Raw genomic sequence first — 27,229 nt, forward strand, 5'->3', positions numbered from 1 at the left:
CCGACTGAAACTCGGGCGTGGGGCGGGCGCGACATTCCCCGGTGCCTCTCGGGGTGCGGGACCTGTCCCGCTCCACTCCCACGCGGGGTTCGCCGTCCCACGCCGTCTCCGGCCCGGTATCCGGACATCGGGGCGCGCTGCCCCCGGGATCCTCCACCCCGCTCCGGGGCAGGCGGAGCCGGGCGGGGAAGGGCCGGAGGCGGCGGGTGCAGCGCGGGGAAGAGCCGGGAGAGGGCGGCGGGAGCTCGGCCACGGCGGCCGGAGCGCTGCGGGGCTCGGCCAGCCTCCGTCACTCCCTCCGTCCCGCTCCATCACCACCCCCTCCATAACCAGCCCAGTCATCCCTAAATCACCACCTCCATTACCACCTTCATCCCCATCCAACCCTCGGAAGGGGCACGTAAAAGCCAGGCTAAGATTTTGGGGAGGCGTTTTCCAACTCGGCACAGACCAAACATTTCCAGATGTCGTCAACCCCAGGTCACTCCGGGCCGGTTGGGACGGACATTACCTCAGTGTGGGATGGCAAAGGTCACCTGAAACCCATCACATATCACCTTCAGAAATGCAAATGAGCCACTTCCAAACCACCCCACCCATTCTGAAAACAGAATGGGCCATAGCAGAGGAATTAAGGAGGGAAGTAGGAAGGATGGCTGGAAGGCAGCTAAGAGTTTTATACAGGAGAAAGAAAACAGCAATGGTTAAAAGCTGAGGGCAGCGCAGAGCGGAAGGGAAGCAGCAGCGCCTGAGTAAGAGCATCTGCGCAGCTCCACATACACACAAAAAAAAAGCAACCAAAAAAAAAAAAAAAAAAAAAGCAAAAAAAAAAAAGCAGAAGTCGTCGGGGGTAGTGAATTAGCAGTTGTGGACTGAGAAAATCCATACAGGAAGCAAAACAAAAGAGAAATCTCAGGCCACTGGGGCTAAGGACGCTGAGAGGGCGCTTCTGACATAGATGAAGTTGATAAAGAAAAGTGCGATCGCCGGGAGCTGGGACAGCCGCCCGCGGGAAGCGGGGCAGGCACCCGGATCCACCGGCCGCTCCTCCGATCTCAGGAAAAGAGCCAGAAGGTGCAATTATGCATAAAGCAACGGCAGGAGGAATTAAAAAGCAGATTTCAAGGTAAGATTTTATCATGTCAGCTGCTCCCAGCCGCTTCCTTGTGGAGTTTGGGAAGGGCTGATTGGACGCAGTCACCTGGATCACCCGGCATTGCCAGAAGGGGCTGTGGGGTTATGGCTCAAATCTGATCTGGGGGGGTTGCTGAGGCTGGGGGAGGGCAGCAAGGCTGTGTCCAAACCGGCTGTGGTCCAGGGGTGGCACAGCACCAGCAGGGAGTTTGCATTTCAGTCTTTTCTTCACTGGAGGATGGATTTGGAATGGATGGGGTGAACAACGGAGGTGTATTTAAAGCACCACTGAGGATGGACCCCACGGGGGGTGACACACAGATGTTGTTCACAAACAGCTCAGTGTGTCTCAGCCCTCTCCAAGGGCAAATTCTTGCAGCTTCCACCTTCCCAACACCCACAAATCTATTGTGCGGTGTCTGTAAAAGCCCAGCTGCCACATCCCTGGGCTTTCCTTGGCTTGGCGTGCTGGGTGGGCACCAAACCCTGGGCACCACCACGGCTGCTCTGCCGTGACTTTCGCCTGCCCAATGTGAGTGGCCTCTGCGTGGGGATCTGTCCCCCTGTCCCTGGCACTGTTGCCATTCCAGACAAGGCTTTGTAGGAGCTCTTGGCACGCCCAGTAACATGAGTGGGGGATGCCAATGGGCCAGACGTGTATGTACAGACCACAGTCCAGCCCTTCACTGGGAAAAGGTGCAGTGGAAGTTTATTTTCCCTCCATTCCCATGGCAGAGAGGGCGGCTGCAGCTCTGCCGTGGGGCCCCTGCTCCCCTGAGACGAGATGGCACCAGGATGGCAGCAGGATGGCTGAGCTTGACCCGTGTCCACCCACATCAGTCCCCAGTCCTGCTTGGGACCAAGGGACACTGTGACCGCTCTGTCATGGCTGAAGCCCTCGCCCACGGTGTGGGACAACTGTGGGTCCTGTGTCCCGATCTGTTCTGGCTGGACGTGGGCAGCAGCCTGCGGTGCCTTTCGCCACAAGATAATTTGGAAAATTATGAGAAATGGTGTTTGAGACGGCATCTGGCCCACTGCTGCCGCCGCAGAAGTCCCTTGGGTCCCAGCCCGCAGAGCTGGGGCAGACGCGGCCAAGCAGGAACAGGAAAGGGGGGTGTTTTTCTCCCGAGCCTCCAAGAGTCCCACGCTCAGGCTCCCTCCCCACTCCTGGGAGCAGGCTGGGGCGGACACCCCCAAATCCACGGAGAAAACATTCTAAAAGTCATAAAACCTAAATACATACATGCAAAAATTAAAAAAATAAATCCACCCCGGGATCGCGGCGGCCGGGGCTGTTTGTGCCGCCGGCTCCGCGGGCGCGGATGCGATAAGATAAAAGCAGGAACGGGGAGGGGCTGAGCGGAGCTGCGCGGAGCCGGGCGCACCCGTGGAGCCGCCGGCGAGGCCGGGCGGACGGACGGAGGGACAGACAGACACACAGACACACACAGACACACACACACACAGACAGGGTCAGTCGCACGAGCGAACGGACGGACGGACGGACCGGCCCCTCCGCTCCGCCCCCGCGCAGCCTCCGCCCCCGGCCGCGCCGCTCCGCTTTACATAACCCGTCCGGGGCCGGGGTCCGCGCCCCGCGCCTCCGCCCGGCGGAAATGCGGAGCCGCCTGCCCCGGTTTCCTGCCTGAGCCGAGCCGTGTTGAGCCGTGCTGAGCCGTGCGCCCCGTCCCGCCCGCCCCGTCCCGGGCGTTCCGCCGCTCCATCATGGGCGAGCGGCAGCCGGACGCCTTCTCCTGCAGGTAAACCAGGAGTGCGCGGCGGTACCGGGCTGGGCTAGGCTAGGCTAGGTTGGGTTGGGTTGGGCTGGGCTGCACCGGGACGGACTGGGCTGCACCGGGACGGACCGGGCTGGACCGGGACGGGCGGCCCCGGGAAGCGGCCGCTGCAAAGCGAAAGTAGCGGCGGGAGGAAGCAGCGAGGCGGCCGCTGCTCTTGTGCAGCCCCCGGAGCTCGCCCGAGAGACCCCGGCTAGATTCTCTCACCCGGGGAACTCCGGTGTTCCCGTTCCGGGTTTGTGAGCCCCTTCCTCTGCCAGCCCTCGGACAGCAGCCCCTTCCCCCAGACCCCATTTCTGTGCCTTATCCCTGCCCTTTCCTCAGGCTGCCTCTTTCCAGGGACTGCTCACCCTTGGGGACCTGTGGTCTCCCAGCTCCCGTTTTCCCCGTGGGCACTCCCTGTTCCAGGGGCTCTGTTGTTCTGTGGGTGTCCCCATCCTGGGGACCCCCGTCCTTCTAGCACAACAGGACCCCAGAGCACTCTTCTTCTGGGATCCCTCAACATCCCCCATTTCCCAGCATCCGTATTTTGGAGATCCCACATCTGGGGGTGCAGCAGGCAGAGAACCAGCCCTGCTCTTCTCCTCTGCCTCCTCCCGGACCCCTGCAGCCCTGCCATGGGGGTGACCCCTCTGAGAGGGTGCATGACCTGTGGGGTGATGCCCACCTGCCCCATGTTGTGGGGTCCTGCACTGTCCAAGGGGGCCATGCCTCACCTCTGCCCCCATGCCCGCTGTGAGTGCCAAGCAGAGGTGCCACCTGGAGCCTGCCATGCAGCTCCTCTGACTCTCTGCTCCCTGCAGACTTTGTTGGCTCCGTGACTTGGCAGGAGCTCGGAGCACGAGGCCGATGCACCAGCGGTCAGCATCCCCATGGCCTTGCCACGTCCTGCCAGCATGCACAGTCCTGCCTGTGCCAAATGCCATCAGGGTCACTCACAGAGAGCCTGGACCCGCTGGCTCATGGCAGTGACATGGCCATTGCAGCCCAGGCTGGGATTTACTGTCAAGGAAACCAGGATGAGTTGTTGAGCTGCGATTTTGATATTGTTGTAAATTGATTCAAGATGTGCTGAAGTTGTGGGCTGGTGGCCTGGGGACTTTCTGGGGCTGCAGCCAGAGGAAGAGGTGGCCTGTGCAGGGACCTGGTGCTGCCAGCTCCTGCACTTGGATTTGCTGGCAGGAAACAGGTTTGAAATTTAAAGGCCCACGGAATTAGTTGCAGGTTTCACTTTGGCTTGTTTGGGACTAGAACAATGCTTTGGATTTCTTTTTAGCTTTTAGCTTTTGGGGCAGGAGAGATTAATGCCTGTGCAATCTTCCCTCGCCTTAGTTTCTTCTATTTTTTCTTTTACTTTTATATACTTATTGCCTCTGGTAAGATCTGGTTTGGTTTCACCAGAGCCCACAGGGCTGTGGGTCTGCCAGCACACTGTGTTATGTTGGAGAGGTTGGAGTGTGAGTGCCAGTGGCTTCTGAGGGATCTTCCATCCTCCACCAGAGCAAATCCTCCCCACCCACACACCTATGGGACTGATGGACACTGTGAAGGTGGTGGGACAAATCCCAGTGGGTGACACAAAGTGAAAGTGCAAGCGCTCATCTCTGGTGGGGTTTGTGGTGCCGGCGGTGCTGCCGCAGCTTGGCAAAGAAAAAAGGGCCAAATCCAGCAATCCCTGGGGGGCTGCTGCAGAGAGCCTGGAGAGCCAGGCTGGCTGGGAGCTGAGCTGCTGGCTGCTGCCTTCTGTCCCCAGGGACCCCTGGGCAGCCGCTCCCCCGGGAGCGTTCCCTGCACCCCGTTTCTCCCACGCCTACACCACAGCGATTCATTTCATGCAACAAAACAAGCCCTGTCGAAAGAGGCCACCCTGCTGCTGGGCTTTTCCCCGCAGGCAGTGGGTGTAGGAGAGTGTGATGGTGTAAACCAGGCTGCAAGGTGCCAGACACCATGGTATGGAAGCAGGTTGAGGGTTTTTGGGGAGCTGGGGTGGCCACAGCTGTTTGTGCTTTTGAACTGCTGTGGGTCGAGCCAGCGTGGAGCTTGGATTTGACCTGAGATGGTTTTCTGTCCATCCATCCTGTCTGTCCTGTTGGAGTGGTCAGGGAAAGCCAAACAGGTGAACTTCTTCGGATTTGAAGTGCTGCAACATCACCCACATCCCCAGAGGTCTGTGGTGCTGCTCAGCCCACACAGAACTGTAAATTAAGGCCAGTTTGGGTCTTTAATATAGAAAGTTGTGCAGTGCCAGGTGGTGAAATGAGAGGAGTGTGTACATCCTGTGAGAAAGTGGGAGAAGGAAGGCAAAATCTGCCTTCCCACACTGGCTTTTAAACTGTTTTCCTACAGCCTGTATGGACATGTGGATTGGGGCATCTCTCTGTCCTGCTCCTTTCTTGCTTCTTAACTTCCTGGCTTGCTTCAGCCAAAAGAGAGAGAAGGAACCTCCTGAGACCCTGTGGGATTTCCAGCTTGTGTGGAAACAGCTAGAGGGGCACAGGGAGTGATGGTGCTGTGCCAACACCCTCTGTGAGACCCAGAGAATCCTCACCATCACAGGGAACTGCTCCAGAGGGAAGAGGACAGTGCTGGGCAGGTTCTGCTGTGGATTGTGCTGGCACTGGCTTTGCCTGTTTTGTAGTGATGCTGTAAATATGTGGGTGCATCCCACATCCCAAGGATGCAGCCAGACCCTTTTCCCACCTCTCCCCCTGCACCAACCACTCATGCCTTCCTGAGTGGCAGCATCTCCATGCCCAGCCCCAAATGGCTGCAGCACCCTGCTTGTCCCCCTCAATCCAGGGGTGCATCCTGATGTTCTTCCAGCATCCGCCGTCTCTGGGGGATCAGGATGCAGAGAGGGGCTGCACCATCCCCATCTTGGGGGGATGCTCTGCATAACCCAGCCCTTGCAAGCCCACCTGTGGCTCTCTGGATTCCCACAGGGAATCTGCATCCCTCTGAGCCCACCCAGCGACCTGCATCTCCCCAAACCCACTGTGCCAGATGCTGTTCCATTGAAAAGTGCCGTTCATTGTAACCTGGCCTTTTATAGCTGCCTCAGAGCGGCTGCGGGGCCATGCCAAGAAAGGCTGCAGCCGGCTCAGAATAGCTCTTTTCATGGAGGACATCCTGGGAAGGAACAATGTTCCCGCTCTTGGGATTGTGGGAACTTTGTATTTCTGTCACTCAGGAAGCGGAGAGCTGCAGGGCTGGCCAGGGCGTCTCCCAGCCCCTTGCTTCACCCTCTCCTGAAAATAGTCCTTGGGATGAGTTTTGAACAGTCCTGTGCTTATAAAGGGAGCTGCAAATGCCTCTGGACACTTTTCCTCCAGTTGGGAACAGTTATTTCTGGGAAAGCCGGTGCATCAATCATGTTTCCTATTCACGTCACTGGCGTGCATTTTCCTGGCGTGGAGCTGACGGCGAGTGGGGCTGGTTTCATTTTCAGGTGGTGGTGCTGCACATGCACAGCGTGTGAGCAGGGCTGGGCACGGGGCACTGGGCACGGCCATGTGGGCTCTGCTCCCTCACGCTTCCCCTTGAGGCTGGATTTGTGGTGCTGGGTACTGGAGGGTGACCTTCCCGTGTGGCCACAGCCCCTGGATGGCTGTTCCATGGTGGGAAGGTGGCGAGTTGGATCTGGCAGCTCCTCCGTGGCGAGGCCAGCTGGCTCTGAATGCTCATCCTCTGGGAGCGGGTGGCAGGATTGCAGCGCTGGCTCCCAGCACTGCCCTGGCACTGCTTGGTGCTGCCGGCTTCTCTGGCTGCAATTAAACAACAAATGCATTTACTGGGACAAATAACCCATTGCCGGAATCCAGGCGCAGATTCCTGTCCTGGTCAGTGCTGGCACCGCCGCTGCAGCAACACTTAGGTTGGGCAGGAGTTTAAGGGAAGCTGCTGGGGGTGGCTGGGCTGAAGGGCTGGATCCTGCACAAGCCCCAGCTTGCTGTCCCAGCCCGCATCAAAGCCACCACGGCCGGTCCGTCTTGTCCTGCCCTTCCTCGAGTTCCTGGCCCAGCACCCCAAAACAATCCCAGCACCCCAAAACAACCTCAGCACCCACAGACATCCCCGAGATGGGGCGGGCTTGGTGATGTACACCTCTTGCAGCAGCTGGCAGGGGTGGAAGGCTCCCATCCCAACTAATCCATGGTGTGTCCAAGGACGGGCTGGATTCTCCATTCAGAGCAAATTAAAGAGATCAGAAGTATTTCATCCAGCCTGCAGGATGCCCAGGAGCCCCTCACAGGAACATATGAGGAATAAAATGTCAATTCTGCCTAAAAGCCAGTGGCTGCTGGATTCCAGCTTTGTGGAGCACGATGGGTTAGAGCAGGGAGAAGCTCACCCGGCAGCAGGAACTCTCATCCCTGTGGATGTTGTTGCTGAAACCTGGGGCTGAGCAGAGGAGCGGGAGGCTGCTGTGGTAACTCCTCCATGGGTTCATCCGGGATAGCTCTTTCCATGTGGGAAATTTGCCAGGCAGAAGCAGTGAGCTCTGCATTGTGCCAGTTTTGGGAGGAGGAAGCTCTGAGGAGTATTTCCCATCGTCAGCTTGGAAAAGCCCGTTGCTACTGGAGACGGCCTTCGGCTGCTTCCCACCTCGTGGCACAGACGAAGCCCGGTTTTTCCCCGCTCCACAAACCTCTCACGAAGCTGGCGCGAAGAGACCCCGAAATCTTGGAAGGCGAATTCCCTGTCCTGCGAATCTCCCACCTGCCTGAGGAGCCGTTCGCACGAATGCCTCGCTTCCCTCCGCATTTTACCGGAGCATCCCGCTGAGCGTGCCGGCGGCGTGGGTGGTGCGGCGGCGATTCCCGGGTGCCGGGAGGAAGCGTGAGCTCTGCGGAGGATGCTGAGTCATGAGCGGGCTGGCGGCGCTGATAGACGGGGCCCTGCTGGGGGATTCGGCCGGGCTGCGGCGGGGGCATGTCCTGCACTGCCGGCACGCCGGACGGCCCCGAGCTTTGGGCGGCTCTTCTGAGAAGCCGGGCCCGGCGAGGCTGGAGGGGGACAGATAAAATCTCCCCTCGCCTGCAACCTTCGCGGGACGTGCTCGGCAGGGCAGCGGGTGGGAAGAGATAGAGCCCCGCTCCCCGGCGTTATCGCTGCCCCGGCTGCGAACGCGATCTGCTGTGCCCGCTTCCTCCTGGCCCTTCTGGGTTTTTTCTGGTTGCTTTTTTTTTGTTTTGTTTTGTTTTGTTTTTATTTTTTCCTCCCCCTGACAAATGCAATCTGCTTTTCCTCCCTTCCCAGCAGCCGGGGTGCTGCTGCTGGAGTTTCGGGGAGGTGGCAGTGCCCTTGCCGGAGCGGCAGGATCCGGGTGGGTTGGCCGATGTTTCCTTCCTGAGCGGAGTGCGCGGCCCCGATAAGTGCCCCGGGAGAGCACGAGGTTCTCTGGTGAGCAGCGGGGCCGGCCCTGGGGAGCACCACTGGCGGCTCAGCCGGGCACGCCGGGCGGGCTGCACGCCATCCACGGTGCCGCCAGATTGACCTGGCAGCGAAATCTGCCGGGGGGCAGAGATACGGTGTGGTTTGCCAGAGCCCGGCAGCTCTCAGGTCCCGCAGGCAGCAGAGCTCACCCCGGGCAGTGTCGGCGGCGTAGCCGCCTCTCCCCGGGCCGCTGGGACCGGGAGGATCTGGCAGCGAGGCAACTCCATCCCTGGATTTCTGCAGCTTTTCATGCTGTTTCCTCCCCTCCCGCCCCCATTCCAGTTTTATCAACTCCGTTGAAATCGGTCCCTGGAGGGAAACCCATCGGCGCTGCGGAGCCTTGGCAGGAGCCGAGCGGATGTGGCCGGGCCAGGCGTCCCCGCGGGCGGCGGGCAGCTGCAGGCAGCTGTGCTGGCAGGAAGCCGCGCAGACGCCCCGCACCGGGACCTGCCCGCTCCCCACCGCGCAGGTGGGGAAACTGAGGCACGGCCCTGCCAGGGGGGGATGGGCGCATAAGGGTTAGGGGCTCGGAGTCCCACGTGGCCACTGCTCGTGGTGGCCACGGGGGTTGTTCACATGGCCGTGCTGCTCGCTGGGAAGCGGCTGTGTCCCGGCCATTTCCGATGTGTCCATGGGAATGAGGCAGCTTTGAGTGGGACCCAGTTGACCACAGAGTTCCCGGCGGATGCAGGTTCCGAGTGGGGTACTGCCATGCCAGCCATGGGATTCCCCCGGGGGCGAGGGACACGCACGGGGACCCTGGGGCTGCCCTCACCATCCGTGTGCTCTGTCTTGCAGCGCGGCCGCCTCGCTGGAGTCTCGGCAATGAATGGGCACTCGCTGCCGGCCGGCACGCCAGCGCATCCCCGGGGCTGGCATGAGTTCTGCGAGCTGCACGCCATCAGCACCGCCAAGGAGCTGGCGCGGCACTACCTGCGCTTCGCCACCGAGCACCCGCACCATGACCTCCTGGCCGCCGAGAACTTCTCGGTGCAGTTCACCGACCTCTTCCAGCAGTACTTCTGCCACGAGGTGAAGGAGGGCATCGCCATGAACCAGCTCCGCATCCTGCCCGCCGGCCCGGCGCGGGATTACCGGGACACGCACCGGCGGCACACCGATGCTTCGCTGGGCACGGTGGCCGCCAAAGCCGAGGCGGAGCTCGGTGCCCGCCCCGAGCAGCCTGTCCGAGCCCCCGAGGCTGCTCCCTCTGGGCTGCGTAAGTCGTGGAGCTCGGAGGAGCTGGTGGGACCGGCACGGAGGCCCTTCTCGCTCAGCCAGCTGCGCAGGAGCTGGCGCAGCCTCTTCCGACGCCGCTCCTCGGATGCGCTCCCCGGGGATGGCGAGGGCGAGGCGGCGGAGGCGGCTCTCAAGCCGGGACTGGGGAAGCGCATCCTGCCGTGGGGGCTGTCGCGGGAGCAGCCCCCCGAGATGCGCAAGGAGGGGCTGCTCAAGTACGGGCTGCTGGATGAGAATTCCCTGGACAGCGGGACGCGCTGGCAGCGCTGCCGCCTGGTGCTGCGGAGAGCGGGGCCGCCCGACGCCGAGGAATTTGTGCTGGAGCTCTTCGACCCACCCAAGGTAAGGACCTGCTGGTTTTTGCCTGTTGCTGCCAGTGGTGCTGTGAGTCCCTCGGCTGGGGATGATGCCCAGATGTCAGAGCATCCCACAGGGAGGAGCAGGACCACGGTGCATCCAGTACCACGAGGGGCCCAGATGGGTTTGCTCTGCCTCTGCTCTGCCGCTGCAGCCACAGGAGGCTGGGCCTTGTTTATTTAATGCCCCTGAGAAGGAGATAAAGCCACCCCTGTGGGGTCATGTCTGGGGAGTGAGAGCTGCTGAGACCAAGGTGTGCTAATCATTGCAGTCGGTCAATATGTCACTGCATTTCTCCCTGCTGGGACTCCAGAACTGGGTTTTGCAGCTGGAAGCGGAGCCCCTGCCTTCTGAGCTGAGGATAGAGGCTGGTGGCCTCCATCCCACTCATCCCAGCCTCATGGACCCATTCCACCAAGGTGAGGGGCAATCCAGTCTGATGAACACCAAATTCACCCTGCCCCCTGTGCTGTGGCTTTAGCAGCCTGAGCGTCTTCTTGCCTGGGCAAGCTGGGAGAGGAAAGGAGAAATTCTCTGCTCCCACTGGGACCCATAGTTTTACTCTTTGTAAGTTTTGTGACTGGAAGTTCAGCTCTTGGCTGCTGCAGGGAGCTCCCATGGTGCTGGGATGTGGTTGGAGTGGAGATGATGCAGGATGTGAGGGAGTGGGGGGTGATGTGGGGGGAGCTGGGTGTTTAATCTGTGAAAAGATGGTTCCTCCACATGGCAAGACTTGACTTGCTCAGGCATGATGGGTTTTGTTCTCCTTTAACTTTGATGACAAACTTGTGCTTTGGAAAGAGGAAACCTCCGGTAGAGCTGGAGCCTTGTCCCTGCCTTCAGGGCAGCAGGGTCAGGGAGCAGCTGGCTGAATTCCTGCTATTTCCGTCAAACGACTCCAATATTAAATATTTGAAAAAAGAAACAACATCAAAATTGTAACATCTGAAAGTAAAAGCTGGTTTTGCTCTGTCATGTCAAAGGTTGCAGTTGTTTGTCCCCTGGGAGTGTGTGTCCCCATCTCGGGGCACAGGGAGGTCAGAGGTGCTCTGGGGCACTTGGAGGGTGCTCCAGCAGCTGGATAGCACTGCCTTTTTTCCCTCCCTCACACCTTTTCTCCCCCTTTTTTCCCCTTTTTTGTTTTCTTTAATCCCTTATTTTTTTAATATAGTTTTTTTCTTCCTCCTTTTTCTTTTATTCACTTCCCCTTTTCTTTTTTCAATTCTGCTCCCCCCTTTTTTTTTACTGCCCCCATTTTTTTCTCCCCCCCTTTTTTTTCCCTATCCTTGCTTTGTCTTTATTTCTTTCCCTCCCCCTTGGGAAAGCAAGCCCAGCACATTCTTCCTCTCCCCACATTCCCTGCCCAACTTTGACCCAGGGGCAGGAGACACTTCAAACAAGACACTGACCAAGTTCCCCCTGTGCTCTGAGCTTTATTCCTTGCAGTCTCCATGGGATGGAGATTTCCTGGTGCTCCACATCACCACAAGGCTGGAGACCCCACGGGCCCTGGAGCCCTGAGCAGGGGGATTCTCAGCCAGGCTTGCGGAAGTGGGGGATGCTCCTTGCTGGATTTTGCAAGTCTCTGGATTAAATTGCTTCCTGTGCAAATATTCTCAGGGCGGCTCCTTCCTTTCCAGTTCTCTGGGCTAGGGCCAGCTCCTGTCTCCTTTACAGCACAATCAATCCAGACCCTTTCCCAGTAACTGTGGTTGAATTCCGGGGGTGGTGGAAAATCCCCCGCGGTGCTGGTGGCTCCCACTCCCCAAACCCAGCACGGGGGCAAACCACAGAGTAGTGAGAACAGCACAGTTTGTTGGGATGTTATTTTCCTTTAAAATAACTAAATAACACTCAACACCCCCCTGGGAATGGCTGTGAGGAGCCCCCTCCCCTCCATCCTCCAGCCCCAGATGCTCCCAGGGCTTTGCCAATGCCTTTTCCCCATCTCATGGAACTGTTTCTGATTTGAGGATGCTGTTGATCACCATAGAAAATGGATGGTTTTAAATAAGCAACTGTAAAACCAATTCTTGGGATTTTTCAACCCAAACTGTTCTCTGAACTGTGGGGTGGGGTCTGCCTAGAAGCCCCTTTCCTCCTCTTCCTTCCCTCCTTCCTCTTCTTCCTTTCCCCTTCCTCCCTTCCCCCTTTCCACCCTGTAAATAATAGGATGCAATTGAAATTTCATCTCAGCCTCAAGGCTTTACAGCATCAAGCCAAGCCCCCAAATATCCATCCCCTTGGAATGACCTTGAAAAAGGCAGGTGTGTGGAAAAAGGAGAGGGGGTCCTGCTGCTTTTGGCAGCTTTTATCTAATTTTCCTCCCTTTCTCCTGGTGCTCCAATGGGGCCTCTGAGCTTAATCCCATAACGTGCCCAGCATCAAAGGGAGTGGGGGCTTTGAAGAGCCCTGATCCCATTTACTGCTTGGGTGGCTGTGCTGGGTGAAGGGGTCAGGGAGCTGTGCTGGAGAACCCAGCAAAACCTACGGCACTGCCTGGAGTGAGGATCCCCTGCTCCAGGCGTGTGCCAAAGGAGATGAGGATTTTGGGAGAGGGAGCATCTCCCCTTCCCCTGCTCACAGCCACAGCTGGCTTGGTTTTGGCATCACTCCCTCCTCCCTTGAGCACTGGGAAAATGATGTTGCAAAGGAGGGATTTGGGGATGATGGGATCTGGAGATCTCCTGGGAGAGGGTGACTGGCTGAGGGTTGGGGATCAATCCCACCCTGGGGACATTCTGGAGGGTGCTGGGGTGTGAGGAGGCCTGAGTGAGGTGATGATGCTGTATGAAAGAGGAGCTGGAATAGAGGGATAGTGGGATACCTGTAGTGCTTGTATATATGGCTATATTTATATCCGTGCCACAGGAAAACCTGGGCATGGTCCTGGAACTGCAGCCCAGCTGGATTCTCTGATGTCTGTTTGAGGGCAATGCTCACCAGTCCTCCCTGATTTCCTTAGAGGCAACAAGGGCTTTCTCCTCTCCCACGCCATTTAATCCCATATAACCTTTAGGAATGGGTACTTCTGAGGTCTCTCCACTTTCAACAGTTCAAACCAAAGCTGGCAAACCCAGGTTTTTGGGGCTGCCTCATTCCTCAGCTGAGCCCCAGCCCCAAATACTTCTCACACGGCCAAGTCCCAAACTCCGTGAAAACCGTGATTCGCAGCGGAAATGTCCCGAGCCGTTTCTGTTGACCAGATGTTTTTACAGGAAGGGGAAGGGAAATGGGATTTGCATTTGTGCTGCTTTCTTTATAGTGTTTTAATGAAATCCAGTGCATCCCATAAATTGATGGCACGCCAGGACTAGCCGGGAAGACTCCTTCCGGAGAAAACCCTTGGAGCCTCTGCCACAGCTCAGACATCTTTGCTGAAGCCACGGGAGGAGCAGTATTTTTATCTCTGCTCAGTGTGAGGCTGCTTTGACTTCCTTTTTTTTTTTTTCTCTTCTTTTCTCTCTCTCTTTTTTTTTTAATTTTTTTTTCTTTTTTTACCCCTTTCACCTGAATCTGGTTTCTCAGAACTGCTACCTCCTGAGCCAGCAGGTTCCTGTCCCCGATTTTTGGTTCTTGGGGCTGTGAGTGGCAGCTGGTCAGGCATGGGATGGGGCACATCCCAGTGTTTTGGTCCCTGCTCCCTATCCCTGCTCCTCCTGGAGCTGCTCAAACGTGGCCTGAGTGATGCAGCCAAGGAAGGGCAGTGGTTGAGGGGGAGTTTTCCTCCCTGGAACACCTTGATAAGAGTTTTGCCAGTGATGGGAAGCACGTTAGTGTCCCATCATCCCATCCCTGGTCCAGGAAAGGGCATGTTTGTATCAATCTGGATCCCCAAAATCACATCCCTCTCCTGGCATCCTTCTTCTGGCATTCCCAGGGACTGCGTCACTCTCTTGGCTTCTCCAGGGCCTGCATCCTGTCCTGATGCAGCTGAAGATGTCCCTGCTCATTGCAGGGGGTTTGACTCGTTGGCTTTTCAAGATCCTTTCCAACCCAAACTATTCTGTGCATCTGTGATCCCTCTCCAAACATCCTGCTCCCAGCATCCCTCTCCTGGCATTCCCAGGGACTGCATCCCTTTTTTGCCATTTCCAGGGGCTGCATCCTGACCTGGTTGGTGTCCCTGCTTATTGCAGAGGGGTTAGACTGGGTGGCCTTTGAAGGTCCCTTCCAACCCATGTTATTCTGTGATTCTTTGATACTGCTCCCAGCATCCTCAAGGATTGCATCCCTCTGGACCACACAGCCAGGAGCTGGGAAAACTGCTGTGATGACGAGCCAGAGGGGGGTTGGTTGTCCTGCAAATCCCTTGGGAGAGGCAAAACCACCCCTGAATGCACCCGGAGCTGCCCCAAAACCCTCAGGCAGCCTCACCCCGGGGCAGGGCAGGCACATCCCTTGAGCTCTCTGTTCTTCGAAGGCACCGGGGACTGGGCGGCCTCAGGGCTTTGTGAGATTTTGGTGGTGATTTTTGTTCCCTTCCCCCTCCCCCCCCCCCCGCCCCGACTCTGTTTTTGGGTATCGAGGGGGGTGGGGGGGAGGGCGAGGAGACAAAGGTTATTTGTCATTTATTAACCACAACTTTTTCCATCCTTGGTCATGCACGGAAAAAACACTTTTAGCAGCGTAACCACAGCCCCGGCGTTAATTGCTGAAGAGCAGAGTTTCTTATTTTGGAAACTGTTGCTGGGATGGGGCTTGCCAGGGCCTGGGTGTGAGGGGAAGGGTGCAGGATGGACCCCAACCTCTGCTTCATTGAACTCTGGGGTTTTGGGCTCGTAAGGATTCCATCCTTTTAACCCCATCCTTTAAAATCCACCCTTCCTGGGGATGTTGTCCTACTGCTGTGCCCACCCTGCTTATCAGAGTGTCACTCACAGCGATGCTGCACAGCTGCTCAGGGTGGAAAGTACCACTTGCCAGCTGAGAATTGGGCAAAAAATGGAGATATTGAGCAAACCACAGGAAAAAGGACTGAGAAAGTGCTCAGGGAATGCATCGCTTCTCCTCCAAATCTTCCCACAGCTGGAGTGAGAAGAGCTTTAAGTGCTGAAGGGTGCTCGGTCCACACAGTCGATGTGAGATGCCTAGTGGTTTTTGGTTTTCTTTTTTTTTGGTGGTTGTCTCTCTTTTTTCCCCCCTTTTTCTGTTTTTTTTTTTTTTTTTTCCTCTCTCTTTTCACGGCCCAGGATGTGGTTGTTTCAAGGCTGAGAGCTGCTTCTTTCAAAGGTAAATATTTATGAGAGCCTGCGAAGGCAGCGCAGGGTCTGGAAGGATTCAAGGATTCATCCCAGCCGTGGTGGGGGCTCAGCTGGGGTGAACCCATCTCCTTCCCACCAGGCAGCCAGTCCCAGCTCCAAGTATCTATGATGGGCACTGTGATGTTCAATGGCATTTTGGGATTTTGTTAAAAACGAGCATTTTGGGCAAACTCACTTCCTCTAGCCCTGGGCAAGGGGCAGGAATGAAAATACCTGTCCAGTGGGATTGAATGCTCCCACATGGGCTTTTGAACCTTTTCCTTCATTCCATGGGTGTTGCAAAACCTCGGGATGATAGAAGATCCCAGGGCATCCCAGGGACTGTGGGGAGCTGCAGAGTCTGTGCTGGACCCCCCCATCCCTCTGGGGCTGAGGTTTGGGGTGACTCAGTCCTGGCTGAAGTGGCTCCCTCTTGCACGCAGTCACCTTGTTTACTTTCCATGCTCATTATTTATTCCAGGAAATTATTAAAGCAGCCCACGCTGGAACTGAATTTGGCATAAAATAAATTAAAAAGAAAAAAAAAATCAAGGGGCTGGAGAATGCCGACTGTTTACAGATCCTGTTTATAACCTTCATCACCCTCAGCCCTGCTGTGAGCCACTGGGCTCGCTGCTTTTGGGGGGCTTTGTAGAGTTTTGAGGGGCTTTGCTGGGTTTTGGGGGGCTTTGCTGGGTTTTGGGGAGTTTGAGAATGTTGGCTCATTCAGAGTAGGGAGGTTTATCAATGAATAGAGGAACCAGCAGCTCCAGGGATGGATGGGTCCTGCCTGGACCCCCCCAAATCCCATCCCACAGACTCACCCCGAGGCTTTTGGGGTTCTGTTTAACAGCACCCCGGATTAATTTAATCAGAAATGAGGGCTCAGGGGGCGACGGGGCCGGGGCTGTGTTTTCTCCCATCGCCGTTCGCCGGCGCTCGGCAGCCGCCCGGAATGGGAACAGAGGGATCTTTGTGCCCCGGCCGCCCCCTGAGCCAGCGCTTCAGGCCAGCACAACGGTGCCTCTTGTCACCGCTGGGCACGGTCCCCTCGGGGACAGCTCTGTCCCCTGCCGCAGCCCGCGGGATGCTCGGAGACAGGGTGTCCTGGAAACTCCTTTGTGCCTCTGCTGTCGGGTTGAGGGCGCTGGTGAGGATTTGAGGTGGGCAGAGAGGGGGTTTTTTTTTGGGGTAGGGGATGTTGAGCTTGCCCAGCAGTGGGAATCACCTCCAATGTTCCTGTTTGACAGTGAGGGAATCTCCAGGCTCCAGTTCCCCAAGGCCAGAACAGAGCCCACGGTGGTGCTTGCTGCTGTCAGGAGGTTTCCAAATGAGCAGCGTCCAGCTGCAGAGAGGCAGGAATGTTTTGGGAATGTGTCGCCCTGGGGCTCGGGGAGAGCTGAGCTGAGCTAGGGGTCCCTGCAGCAGGCACGGATGGCCCAAATCAGTGGGATTCCAGTCCCCGTCCCAAAAACCAGCATTGGGAGGGGCTGGTCAGGGTGGACCTCTCCCCTTGGGATGAGCTGTGGAAGAGCACAGGGATTAACTGTGCTGTCAGATCGCCCAAGAACTGGGATTAGCTGCTGGAGGACAGAGGGATTAGTCACGCTGCAGATCCCTAAGGATGAATACCAGAATTAGCCGTGGTGAAGATCCCTGAGGATGAATAACTGGAGTGGTTGTGGTGCAGATCCCTGAGGATGAACACCAGAATTAGCCGTGGTGCAAATCCTGAGGACACGTTTTGGGATTACCTATGGTACAAAAGTCCTCAAGCATGAGCGTTGGGTTTAACTGTGCTGAAGCTCCAAAGGGAAACCACCAGGATTTCCTGCCACACAAAATCCCCAAGGATGAAGGTTGGGATTACCTGTGGTGCAAACTCCTGAGGACAATGGCTCTCTGGCAGACACTTTGCACTCTCCAGCAGGACCCTTGGAGCACTCGCAGCCCCATAGTGCCCCGCTGCCTCCCACAGCCCTACCCTGGCACCAGGGGATGTTTTCCCACCCAGTTCACCCAGAATTCCGTGTAAAACAGCTGTGTGCATGCAGGTGTGTGCATCCGTGTTCCTGGAAAACTTCACAACTTCCCCCAGGGCTTCAGGAACAGGATATGGTTTTGTGTCCATCCAGCACAGCCAGGCCCAGCCAGGCCTGGCACTGCAGCTCTGTCTGAGGTTTGTCCCTTGCGTAAGGACAGAGCTCTGTGATTTACAAGAAGTGACAAATCTCGCCTGTATCCGTTGGGGACCTTGCACAAGGGCTCAGGCACTTCCCCACGTCCCGTGGGTGACTCAGAGTGGAAGTGAGAGCTGGCACGGGGAAACCCCCGGAGCGTGGAGGGGCCAGGGGCAGATCCTGCTGCTCTCAAAGGTTTTGCTCTGCAGGATTTTGCCCTGATGGCCCAGCCACCATCACCATCACTGTGACAATGCCATCATCACCGTGCCACCGCCATCACCATGCCACTGTCACCATCACTGCGCCACTGCCACTGTCACCATGACACTGCTGTCATTGCCATGCTGCTGTCATTGCTGTGCCACCATTGCCAGACCACCACCCTCATCACTGCACTACTGCCATCATCACCAAGCCACTGCCATCATCACCATGCCACCGCTGTCATCATCATGCCACTGCCATCGTTGCTGTGCCACCACTCTGATTCTTGGAGAGCCACCTTCCACCTCACCTGAGTAGAAAAAGCTGCCCCAGCACCCTCAGTGTCCCCTGAGCGTCCAGACAGGATATGATCCTTATGGCAGCAGCTCACAGCATCGTGGGGAGAGCATTCCTGGCACAGGTGGGCACTCTGAGAGGAGCTTTGCTGTGAAAAAGGCCATAAACCCCAAATATCCTTGTTGGAGATTTGTAAGGGACCTGCCGTGCTGAGGCAGTGATTTCCCCAGCATAGGCAAGGGAAGGTGTGCTGGGAGAGCTGCTGGAGGAACGCCAGCCCTGAAGGAGCCAGTGCCACACACACAGGGAGTGAAGAGCTGGCTGTGCCAGCGCCGAGGCAGGGCTGCTGCTGGGGTTTGCCAGGAGGAAATGCAGGTGCTCCGCTCCGCAGCCGTGACCTTGGCCTGACCTTCACTCACACTCCTGGCTCAGCCACAGCGCTGAGCTGGCATCCTTCCTAAATCTGGCAAACTCCACTTTCTCCCTGCCTTCCCTGGGTGTGTAGTGGCCGTGGGTGCTCTGGTGGCACTGCCTGTGCCATGCTGGTTGTTCCTGTGCTGTGCCAGTGCTTCCTGTAACACGCTGTGGGGGTGTCTGGGATCGGGGATGTGGGGACACGCAGAGGGGGTGCAGTGGGGTGTTCTCACTGGAAGGGCTCTGGTGGGATGCTCAGGGCAGGGAGCAGGAGGCTATTCTGTTCTTGGGGGCATTTTCTTCTGTCTTCCAGTTTGCCCCATGTCCCCTAGCACTGGGAACAGCCCTGGCCTGGCTGAAGCTTTGTACTTTTAAACTGTGGGGAAATTCCTTGCAAAACCCAAAATTACTGGTGTATTCCAGTAGGTCCTGAGAGTTGGTGCATCTCCTCCATCCCCATCCTACGGAACTGTCACCTCCATAGGTGGCTATATGTTCCCAGCAGGGCTCAGCCACAGGTGAGAGGGAGTTTGGGGGAGCTGAGCCAGATCCCACTGCCCTGAGAGCTGGAGAATGACCCGAGGCACAGCCCAGGATGCCCAGTCTTGAGTGCCAGGACTGGGAATGCCACAGCAATGGCAGGATGGCAGCTGTCTTCTGGGGGCTTGGGAGTGCAGTTTCACAGAGTGTCACAACCCAGCTGATTTTGGGGGGCACTCAACCTTATCCTGGGCTTTCCCCCATTTGTACAGGATCTGTTTTGGAGCAGTGGGGTGGATCTCCACGTGGAAGCTGACGCTGGTGGGGTTGGGGCTGAGCTGGAGCACCATTCCTAAACCTTCCATCCCATCCTGAGCTCACTGAGCCAGGCAGCAGCAGGCATTACCCATCCCTGCAGTGCTTCTGGGGCACCTCCAGCCGAGAAGGAGCCCGTGGGTGAACCCTTGGTGTGTTGAGTGTGCACTTTTGGCTACTGAGAACTCCCTTTCCTGGTACTGGCTACATCGAACAGGGCATCTTGCGGTCAGGTGCGGCGCCCCGGCAGCGGAGGCACCGTGCCTGTGGCAGGCACTTCTCCGAACCCAACCTGGTTTTTTGGGCACTGTATCTCTGTGCTGCATCATTTCCTTCTCCCTTCACGCTCCAGCTGCGCTCTCCACACCGAGAGACTCAGGGGGCTTCGCCGAACTCCCTTTTCCTGGAAATTCCCGATTTCCTAAGAAGCTGACCCAAACGCTGTGGTTGGGATGTTGATAAAACCCGCTCAGGGTCATGCTGGACGTCACAACCCCTAGGTGGGAAAGTGGCCAGGACGAGCAATCCTTCCACCTTCCCCACACAGGACATTGCACAGGGCACGGTTATGTTCCAAAGGTGGCAGAAAAATCGAATTCCTTTGGGATAAAGCCCTGGCGCTAGCGCGGCGCCTCACGGCAGCCTGGTGACAGTGATTGCAGCTGAGCTGTGCTGAGCTGTGCTGCAATCACTGTCACCAGCAGGCCCGGGGGTGCCGGAGCCACCGCGGTGTCACCAGCCCTGTGCATGACACCGTACACGAGTGACTTCTAAGAACTTTCTTTTCAGTGCAGCTCGGTGCTGGTAAGGACTGATCCCTCTCACGCTGCGCTTCCGGCCCCAGAGAACACCGAGTGCTCGGCCAAGAGAGGGAGGAAGGAGGGGGGGGATGGAAAAAAAAAAAGGGGAAAAAAAAAAGCCACAGCTAAAGGTGGTGTGGCTGGGTGAGCAAGGAAATGTCCGATGGGGACACTCTGAGTGTCGTACAGGTGGTTGGGGATATGGTGGGAGTGGGTTTGCTGTGAGTATTGCAAGCTCAGAGCAGAATTTGGGTAGGTTGGTTGGCAGATGCTGTTGTGGGGTGAAGTGCCGCAGCCCAGAGTGTAGAAACACTGTCCCTGTGTAGGGACAGTGCTCCATGGGAACCAGCATCCCATGGGATGATAAATCAATGCGTGAATCACAGCCAGCAAGCCTGGCACAGGGGGATGAGGCAGTGCCTGGCACATGGTGGCACTGCCTGGGCTTTTCTGGGATGCATGGGATGGCTCTGGCCGTGGGGCTGAGAACAGAGTGTGGGCTCCATCACCCAGCACTGATGCGGGGGTGCTCAGGAAATTTCTGCCCTCCTGGCACCCTGGATCCTGTGCCACTTGCTACAGCCTCCCGACAGTCAGCGGGGCAGCAGAGGAACCGAAAGCTGCCACAGGGATATTTTAGCCTTTGTGGAAGTGTTTGCTCAGCATTTTGTCACGTGCCTGTGTCAGTGCCAAACCCTCTGGGGAGCTCTTGGCAGGCCACTGACCCTTGCACCCATGAGCAGGATGTTCCCTGCCTGCACCCCAATTTCCCCATCGGTGCCACATCCCTGGAACGTGCTGCCACGCTGGGAACCCCCTTCTCCCTCCTCTTCTCCACCCATCCCTCCACTGCAGGGTCTTTGGGACCCCTGATGTAGGTCTAGATGTCACTCAGCCCCCCTGGGGGGACTGGGCAGTGCCTTGGGGTGTATTTCCTCACCACAATGGAATATTTCCTTACCACACTGGCTATTTCCTTGCTGGCTGCTGTGCCTTGGGTGGCTCCTGGACCTGGTAGAGCAGTGGGGTGTGGGGCAGTGTTCTGGGCTCTGGGGAAGTGTTTTGGGGCGTGGGGGAGTTGGGGCTCAACTCAGGCTCTGCATTCCCCCTCCCAGGGCTCCAAGCCGAAGCTGCTCGTCGCCTGCTCCGCCGTGCAGGAGGTGAGGAGGTGTACACGCCTTGAGATGCCCGATAACCTCCACACCTTTGTCCTCAAGGTAGGACCTGCTGAAAGGGTCTGCAGCTGCCGCTGAGGCCTTTCCCACCCTCTGGGCCACACATGGCTCCCAAAATCTCCCATGCCAAATTTCAGTTCCTCTTCCCATCCGGGGAGGGGATGCACAGGGGGATTTGGAATGCAGGGTGGGGGATGTGCTGTCCCTGCTGGGGTCCCAAGAATGGGTGGGTGGGAGGGTGGGGGATGCACATCTCTCTCTCTCTCTGAAGACCCCATGTCCCTCTCTGATGTCCCCCAGGTCACCAATGCCACCGACATCCTGTTTGAGGCAGGGGATGAGCAGCAGCTCAGCTGCTGGACGGCCGAGATCCGGGACTGTGTGCACAGGGGGTAAGTGCCTGCCGGATGTCCCTGAGCCTGGGGCTGGCTCTGTGTCCCCACTGCCAGCGCTCAGCCTGACTTCTCCTGTCCCCAGCAGGTCTGACACAGGTGACCCTGAGCTCCTGACGTGCCGACACCCCGACCCTGCGGCCTCCAGCCCCACCACCAGCACCGACCCCTTCAGCCAAGGTGAGCTGGGGACACCCCGGGGACAGAGTATCCCTCACTGGGGGGGTCACCACATCCTGCCGTGGCTGGGCTGATTTGCCTTCCCCAAATGACATGAGGGGAGAACAGAGAGGGGAGGAGATGGGGGCCATGGACACGGGTCCCATTTCCCAGGGACACTCATCCCTTTGCCTGGCAGGGGCGACACCAGGGGGCCCGGGGGAGGCGGCGGGGCCGAAGATGGAGCAGTTCCTCTCCTCCTGCCCCTGGTTCCATGGGCCCATCTCCCGTGTGAAGGCAGCTCAGCTGGTGCAGCTGGGGGGGCTGGAGGGCCACGGCGTGTTCCTGGTGCGGCAGAGCGAGACGCGCCGCGGCGAGTACGTGCTCACCTTCAACTTCCAGGGCAGAGCGAAGGTACGGGCGGGACAGGGCTGGGATGGGGAGGGGAATCTCGCAGGAACACCCTGCTGCAGGGCAGTCCCTGTCCCACCGCATCCCGCCCCAGGAAGGTGCTCTCCTGGTCTCTGCCCCGATGTTCGCAGTGGGGTGGTTCCCTTCTCCCGATGGACAGAATCCTCAGGGAGCCACAGGCTGGGGATGTAACACAGAGCGCTCCCCTTCCCAAATACCCCTCCAGGAGGGAGCTGGAGGGAGGATAACTGGTCCCTGCTCCTCCCCACAGCACCTGCGGCTGGCGCTGACGGAGCGGGGCCAGTGCCGTGTCCAGCACCTCCGCTTCTCCTCCATCGTGGAGATGCTGCACCACTTCCACCGCTACCCCATCCCGCTGGAATGCGGCACCGCCTGCGATGTCCGGCTCTCCAGCTACGTCGTCGTCCTGCCCCAGGCACAAGGTGTGCGGGAAGGGGAAGGGGAAGGGGAAGGGGAAGGGGAAGGGGAAGGGGGACGTTCCCGTGGGATGGAGGGTGGGTGTGGATGCCCCAGGGCTGTGCAGAGCTGGGCCCTTTGGTTGCTGGTGGAGTGGGGAAGTGGAAGCCTCGGGGCAGTGGCACAAAAGGTGACTCCCAAGCTCCCAGCTTCCTCTTTTGAGAAAGGAGAAGCTGCTCCTAGCCACGGGCTGCAGAGGGGTCATGGGATGCACCCTGCACCTCCAGAGATGGAGTGACAGGAGCATCCCTCCTTTCTCCACCCGCAGCTCCCGGCTCCAGCACCACGGTCCCACTGCCCCTGCCCTTTCCCAGCTGGAACCCCGAGTTCAGCCTCATCCCCTCCGGCTCCTCCTGCCCACACGGCCCCGATGAAACCCTCGGGGGTCCCCCAGCCGAGCAGATCTTCCACCTGGTGCCACCACCGGCCGAGCTGGCACAGACCCTGCGCCCTGCCAGGGCCACCACGGCCACCGCGCCCCGGCCCCGTGACTCGGACTATGAGGTGGAGGCACCGGGCCGGGGCCACGTCCGTGCCATTGACAACCAGTACACACCACTCTGACCAGCACCACGCTGGCACTGGGATGCACTTTCGGGTGGAGAAATCCTGGAGACCTTCTGGGGGATCCATCGAGAGAAAGAATGTACCTGTTTCTTCCTTCTGGTTAGGGATTATTATTGTATTTTTGCAAGGAAGGGGGTAATTTTTCACTCCTGTACGGGTGTGCTCCCTCTCGTTGGCCTGTTAAAGGGCCTCTTATTGTTGTTTTTGTTGTTCTTATCAAAGCTTTCTCATTACTGTTTACACAACGCCGCTTGTGCCTGTGCCGGGCCCGGTGTCCTGCCTGTCCCTGACAGCGCCCAGCTGAGGAACCAGGGGCTTGTGTTACACCCACGGAGTTGGAGGGAGTTAAAAAAAAAAAAAAAAAAAAAAAAAAACTAGGATAACAAGAAGAAAAGGATTGTAAATTCATTGTCAAGTTGCTGCTCCAGGCCTCGTCCTCCCACCCTGGCTGCTGAACCCACCAGCAAAGCCTGACCTGAGCTGAGCTCCCATGAAGGGTGATGAGCAGGGTTTGGGCTTTTTTGTTTTTAGCTAAGGCAAAAACTTGCTTTTTCTTGCTTTTCCTTTTTAACCCAGCACAGCCGTGGTCACTCCCTGGGCTAGCCAGAGGGATCCTCATCCTGCTCTCCCAGCTGATTGAGACTGAACACTAATTGCTCCATCATTAGCCATGGCACCAGCTGAGAACTAACACAGAGACTGACACAAACCACTCCTGCTGGTGAGGGAGGGGTTTATCCTGATTTATCCTGGTGATGGATGCATTCTATCCCGGTGATGGAGGCTTTTTATCCCTGTGCTGAATGGGTTTTTATCCTGGTGATGGAGGTGTTTTTGTTCTGGTGATGGAACTGTTCTATCCTGGTGATGGAACAGTTTTATCCCAGTGCTGGAACCGTTTTATCCCAGTGATTTTAGGCACAAATCTGAAGTCAGTTTTCCCCCTAAAGAACCCCCCTACTCTTGCTTGCCTTTCTTCCCCCCAAAACACCCTGTCACCAGGAGCTTGGTGGCATTTTAAAGCTCCACAATGGCCTCTTGCAGGCAATGGGGGGCCCTGGGGACCACTCCTCACCTGGAGGAAAAACTTGTCCAAATCCAGGGGTCCCAGCATCCCCTAATCCCCAACTGTCCCCAGATTCTGCTGCTGCTCCTGAGCCCCTGGGGCTGCTTCACCTGCCTGGGGCAGCCGTGAGAGAGGAAGCACTTCTGAGAAGCTGCAGTTATTTTAGGAAAGAGGAAGGGCTGGAACCGTTGCGCCACACAGGAGGGGATGTTCACAGCATTCAACTTCCAGATTTCCCAGAGCAGCCTTCCCTGGGATTTTGGATGTAAAACTTGCCTTGAGATTGCCTTGTAGAAAGCTTTTTAATTTCTATTTCCCTTGAAATTGCAATACACGTGGGAGCCCTCAGGAGCATTAATATTTAGGAATTAATTTGAAAACAAAGCCTCGTTGGGCTGAGTTAGGGAATTCCACAAAAAAAATCCAGCCCCTAGGACAGGCTTTGGTGTGAGGCAGGTTCTGGGTGAGCTCGAAGTCCAAGGAGACAAAGTTAGGAGCTGAAGGGCAAGGCCAAAATATCTGGGGCCAAAGAGCCCAGGAAGAAGCCATGAGAGCAAATCTGGGTTTATAAATCAAAGTACGAGGCTGGGACAAACAGGAACCATCAACTGGAGAAACCATTTAGGTTTTCCTTCTCTGCCTCCCCGTTGCTTGCTCTTGCTCTCCCCTGGGGTTTCTGCATTTAGAGCAGGCAAAGGCTTTTTTCCCCCCTTCTTTCTCTACACTTGTGCCTGAAACTGGAGCATTAAGAGTAAATTGCACTGGTCCTGCAGCACTGCCAGCCCTGGAGAGGCTGATGGAGAAACAAAGCCAGCCCTGTCCTCACTGGGCTCCTCAGCTGTATCCGCATCCCATTCTCCTCCCTGGAGCAGCACAAAGGCTGCAGCCAGAGGCAGGAGCACATCCCCGGGGCTGGCTAGTGCCAGGCAAGGCAGCTCCTTCGAGGCTCATAAATAACTCCCCGTGCTCTTGCATTTATAGGGATGGGGAAGGGAAGGGGGGACGGCGCAGCACAAGTTGTCGTTTCCTTTCCTTGCTCGCTGCCTGCTTCCCAAAGCCTTGGAAAACATAGGGATGTGCTAAATCTTGCTAAGATTCCTGGTTTTACTCCCACTGAGCTCCAGGCAGCTGCATTCAAAGGGGTTTTCCCCCAGAAGGAGAGGTGGAATCACCCGAGTCTCCCTACATCTGCAAAGAAAGGATGGGCTGGGAAAAGGCAGCGCTATTCACATCCCTTGCCAGATGAATCCAGAGAAATCCTTGCCAGATAAATCCGATGCTGCTGGGGTGGGTTGTTTTGGCACGCCAGGACTTTATTGTTCCAGTGCCAGAACTGAAACATGCGTGTGCATGTGGTATTTTTAACCTGCAGTTTAATTACAAGGGGGTTCTCCACAGTTTAAATGGAAATTGCTGTGCTTGATTAGTAAAATACACGTTGGGTTCATTATCTCCCTGTCAGCCACTTCCCCCATGCAAACAAACTCCAGTAGGGGAGAACTCCTGTTCTCCCCACCAGTGAGCAGTGGGAGAGTCCCTCTGATTATTTAATAGTTAATTCCATGCCCAGATTCACCCACAGGCAGTGAGGGCTGTCCAGCCCTCCCAGCTCCTCCAGCTCCTCATTTCAGATCCACTGCAGCAGGACCAGAGGGGTTTTTTGTGCTATTTCCCAAGCTCCTGGGGGGACTGAGTTTGAAATCCCATTTCTCCTAGAAAACATCTGGCTTGTGACACAGGTCAGAGCCTGACTCTGCTCCTGCCAACATGTTACTCCAGCCCCAAGGTACTCACTCTGCGTTATAGCAGCGGGCAAAGAGCATTAAGCCATTCCACTCCATGGAATAGAAGAATTTTGCAGGATTTTTATACTCTTGTGACTTGAGAGAAGAGCTGAGGGCTGGGCAGGTTTAGTTCCCCAGCCCCTGTGGGCTTTTACTGGCATTTATGGGAATTTTAGGAGGAGGGGAAGCCAAGGGGAGAGCCCCTGGCTGGCTTTGTGGAGGTGCAGCCTCCTTAGAAATAAAGTCAGGTGCGGCCACCAGTTTGTGCCTTGGCCCTGGAGATGGGCACATGGAACACGAGTTTGGATCCCACCTAACAAAGCCGTGAGCCCCAGGAGCAGCTCTTGGAGCTGGGCTGGAGGCCCTGCCTGTTGCCCCAGGAGAGCCTGGGGATGGGAAGCCCCATTTCATCCAGCTACTCAGGACAGTTTTTAGCAATAAAGATGAAAACCAGGCAGTGCCTTTGCTCTGTGATAACAGGGACCTGGTTTAGCGCACAATCCAAGACTTGGGTCTCTCCAGGATCCCTCTCCCTCCTCTTCCCCTTGCTGTTTGCTGGAACTGCTCCTGCTTGGTGGCCTTTGTGTCCCCAGGGGTGTCAGGTTCTGAAGGAGCTCCTGGAATGAAGCATTATGTCTCCCTCCCTCCCTCCCACATCCCAGCCCGTGCAACAGCACCGGCAGGTACCGAACACTGACACCACCATTCCCCAACCATCCCTTTGGGTTGAAGCTAACTTGGGGTGAAACCTCCAGGAAAAGTTCCAGGGAGAAGCCAAAGCTTCTCATGCTTCATTTGGACCACCAAACCCCGGTGTCATGCAGCATTCCAAACTTCTAGCTTTGATCCAAACAGCCCAAATATTCCCCAGCAGTTCCCAGAGGCAGGGAGGTGACTGTGTATTCCCTAACTCAGCCTTTAGCAGGACGATTAAAGCCAACAATTTTGTATTAATTTGAAAGTTCTACTTTTCACCTGCACAGAAAAGTTCTTCTTGTAATTTTTTTCTATATATTGTTTCTGTATGTACTGTACAAGTAACTTATTCTTGAATAATGCAATTTTACCATAATATTAAAAAAAAAAATCTGCTCTTAATAAACTGTTTTTAGAACTTGTTTCTCACTTGTAGTCTTCAGTCTGATTCTCTCCAGGGGCCTGGATGGTTTTAGTGGATACTGGATGCTAAAAGTCAGAAATGCTCCCTTGGACATGAAAATCCTCTGGTTTGTCCCCATGGGATGATGCCTGCACCACACAGGACAGTCAGGACACGGCACTCGGAGCAGGGATAACT

At 56.8% G+C, this 27,229-nt stretch overlaps 2 protein-coding genes across 7 annotated transcripts; one reads left to right on the forward strand and one right to left on the reverse strand.

Annotated features, from left to right (window-relative positions):
- Positions 1-231: 231 nt before the first annotated feature.
- SH2B3 (SH2B adaptor protein 3) lies at positions 232-27,057 on the forward strand. 5 transcript variants are annotated; one of them, XM_062504112.1, is made up of 9 exons: positions 232-1,126; positions 1,870-2,897; positions 9,168-9,950; positions 21,017-21,118; positions 21,377-21,468; positions 21,554-21,648; positions 21,827-22,041; positions 22,310-22,481; positions 22,784-27,057. In XM_062504112.1, the coding sequence occupies exons 3-9, from the start codon at positions 9,195-9,197 to the stop codon at positions 23,077-23,079; spliced, it is 1,728 nt and encodes a 575-aa protein (XP_062360096.1). In that variant the 5' UTR covers positions 232-1,126; positions 1,870-2,897; positions 9,168-9,194; the 3' UTR covers positions 23,080-27,057. The 5 variants fall into 5 exon arrangements, with proteins under 5 accessions (XP_062360096.1, XP_062360097.1, XP_062360099.1 ...); XM_062504113.1 differs by lacking the exon at positions 1,870-2,897; XM_062504115.1 differs by lacking the exons at positions 232-1,126; positions 1,870-2,897 and adding an exon at positions 7,986-8,007.
- Positions 3,651-7,867, reverse strand: LOC134050790 (uncharacterized). 2 transcript variants are annotated; one of them, XR_009933737.1, is made up of 2 exons: positions 7,285-7,384; positions 3,651-6,697 (listed from the first exon to the last, which is right to left on the reverse strand). XR_009933737.1 is itself a non-coding variant. In XM_062504125.1 (2 exons), the coding sequence occupies exons 1-2, from the start codon at positions 7,865-7,867 to the stop codon at positions 6,378-6,380; spliced, it is 606 nt and encodes a 201-aa protein (XP_062360109.1). The 2 variants fall into 2 exon arrangements, 1 of the variants encoding a protein (XP_062360109.1); XM_062504125.1 differs by lacking the exon at positions 7,285-7,384 and adding an exon at positions 7,582-7,867 and having other exon boundaries at positions 6,378-6,697.
- Positions 27,058-27,229: the final 172 nt, after the last annotated feature.

Source organism: Cinclus cinclus, chromosome 17 (assembly GCF_963662255.1).
Source record: "Cinclus cinclus chromosome 17, bCinCin1.1, whole genome shotgun sequence".
In the NCBI taxonomy this organism is placed as follows: domain Eukaryota; kingdom Metazoa; phylum Chordata; class Aves; order Passeriformes; family Cinclidae; genus Cinclus; species Cinclus cinclus.

What these genes read in the sequence shown, in the direction of transcription:
- LOC134050790 (XM_062504125.1), bottom strand. Translation starts at nt 7,867, where the DNA reads ATGCCCCCGCCGCAGCCCGGCCGAATCCCCCAGCAGGGCCCCGTCTAT. An exon ending in TCGCGCCAGCTTCGTGAGAG is followed by an intron (nt 6,698 to 7,581) that starts GTTTGTGGAGCG and finishes GTTTAATTGCAG; the next exon opens with CCAGAGAAGCCGGCAGCACC.
- SH2B3 (XM_062504110.1), top strand. Translation starts at nt 8,728, where the DNA reads ATGTGGCCGGGCCAGGCGTCCCCGCGGGCGGCGGGCAGCTGCAGGCAG. An exon ending in CACCGACCCCTTCAGCCAAG is followed by an intron (nt 21,649 to 21,826) that starts GTGAGCTGGGGA and finishes TTTGCCTGGCAG; the next exon opens with GGGCGACACCAGGGGGCCCG. An exon ending in ACTTCCAGGGCAGAGCGAAG is followed by an intron (nt 22,042 to 22,309) that starts GTACGGGCGGGA and finishes TCCTCCCCACAG; the next exon opens with CACCTGCGGCTGGCGCTGAC.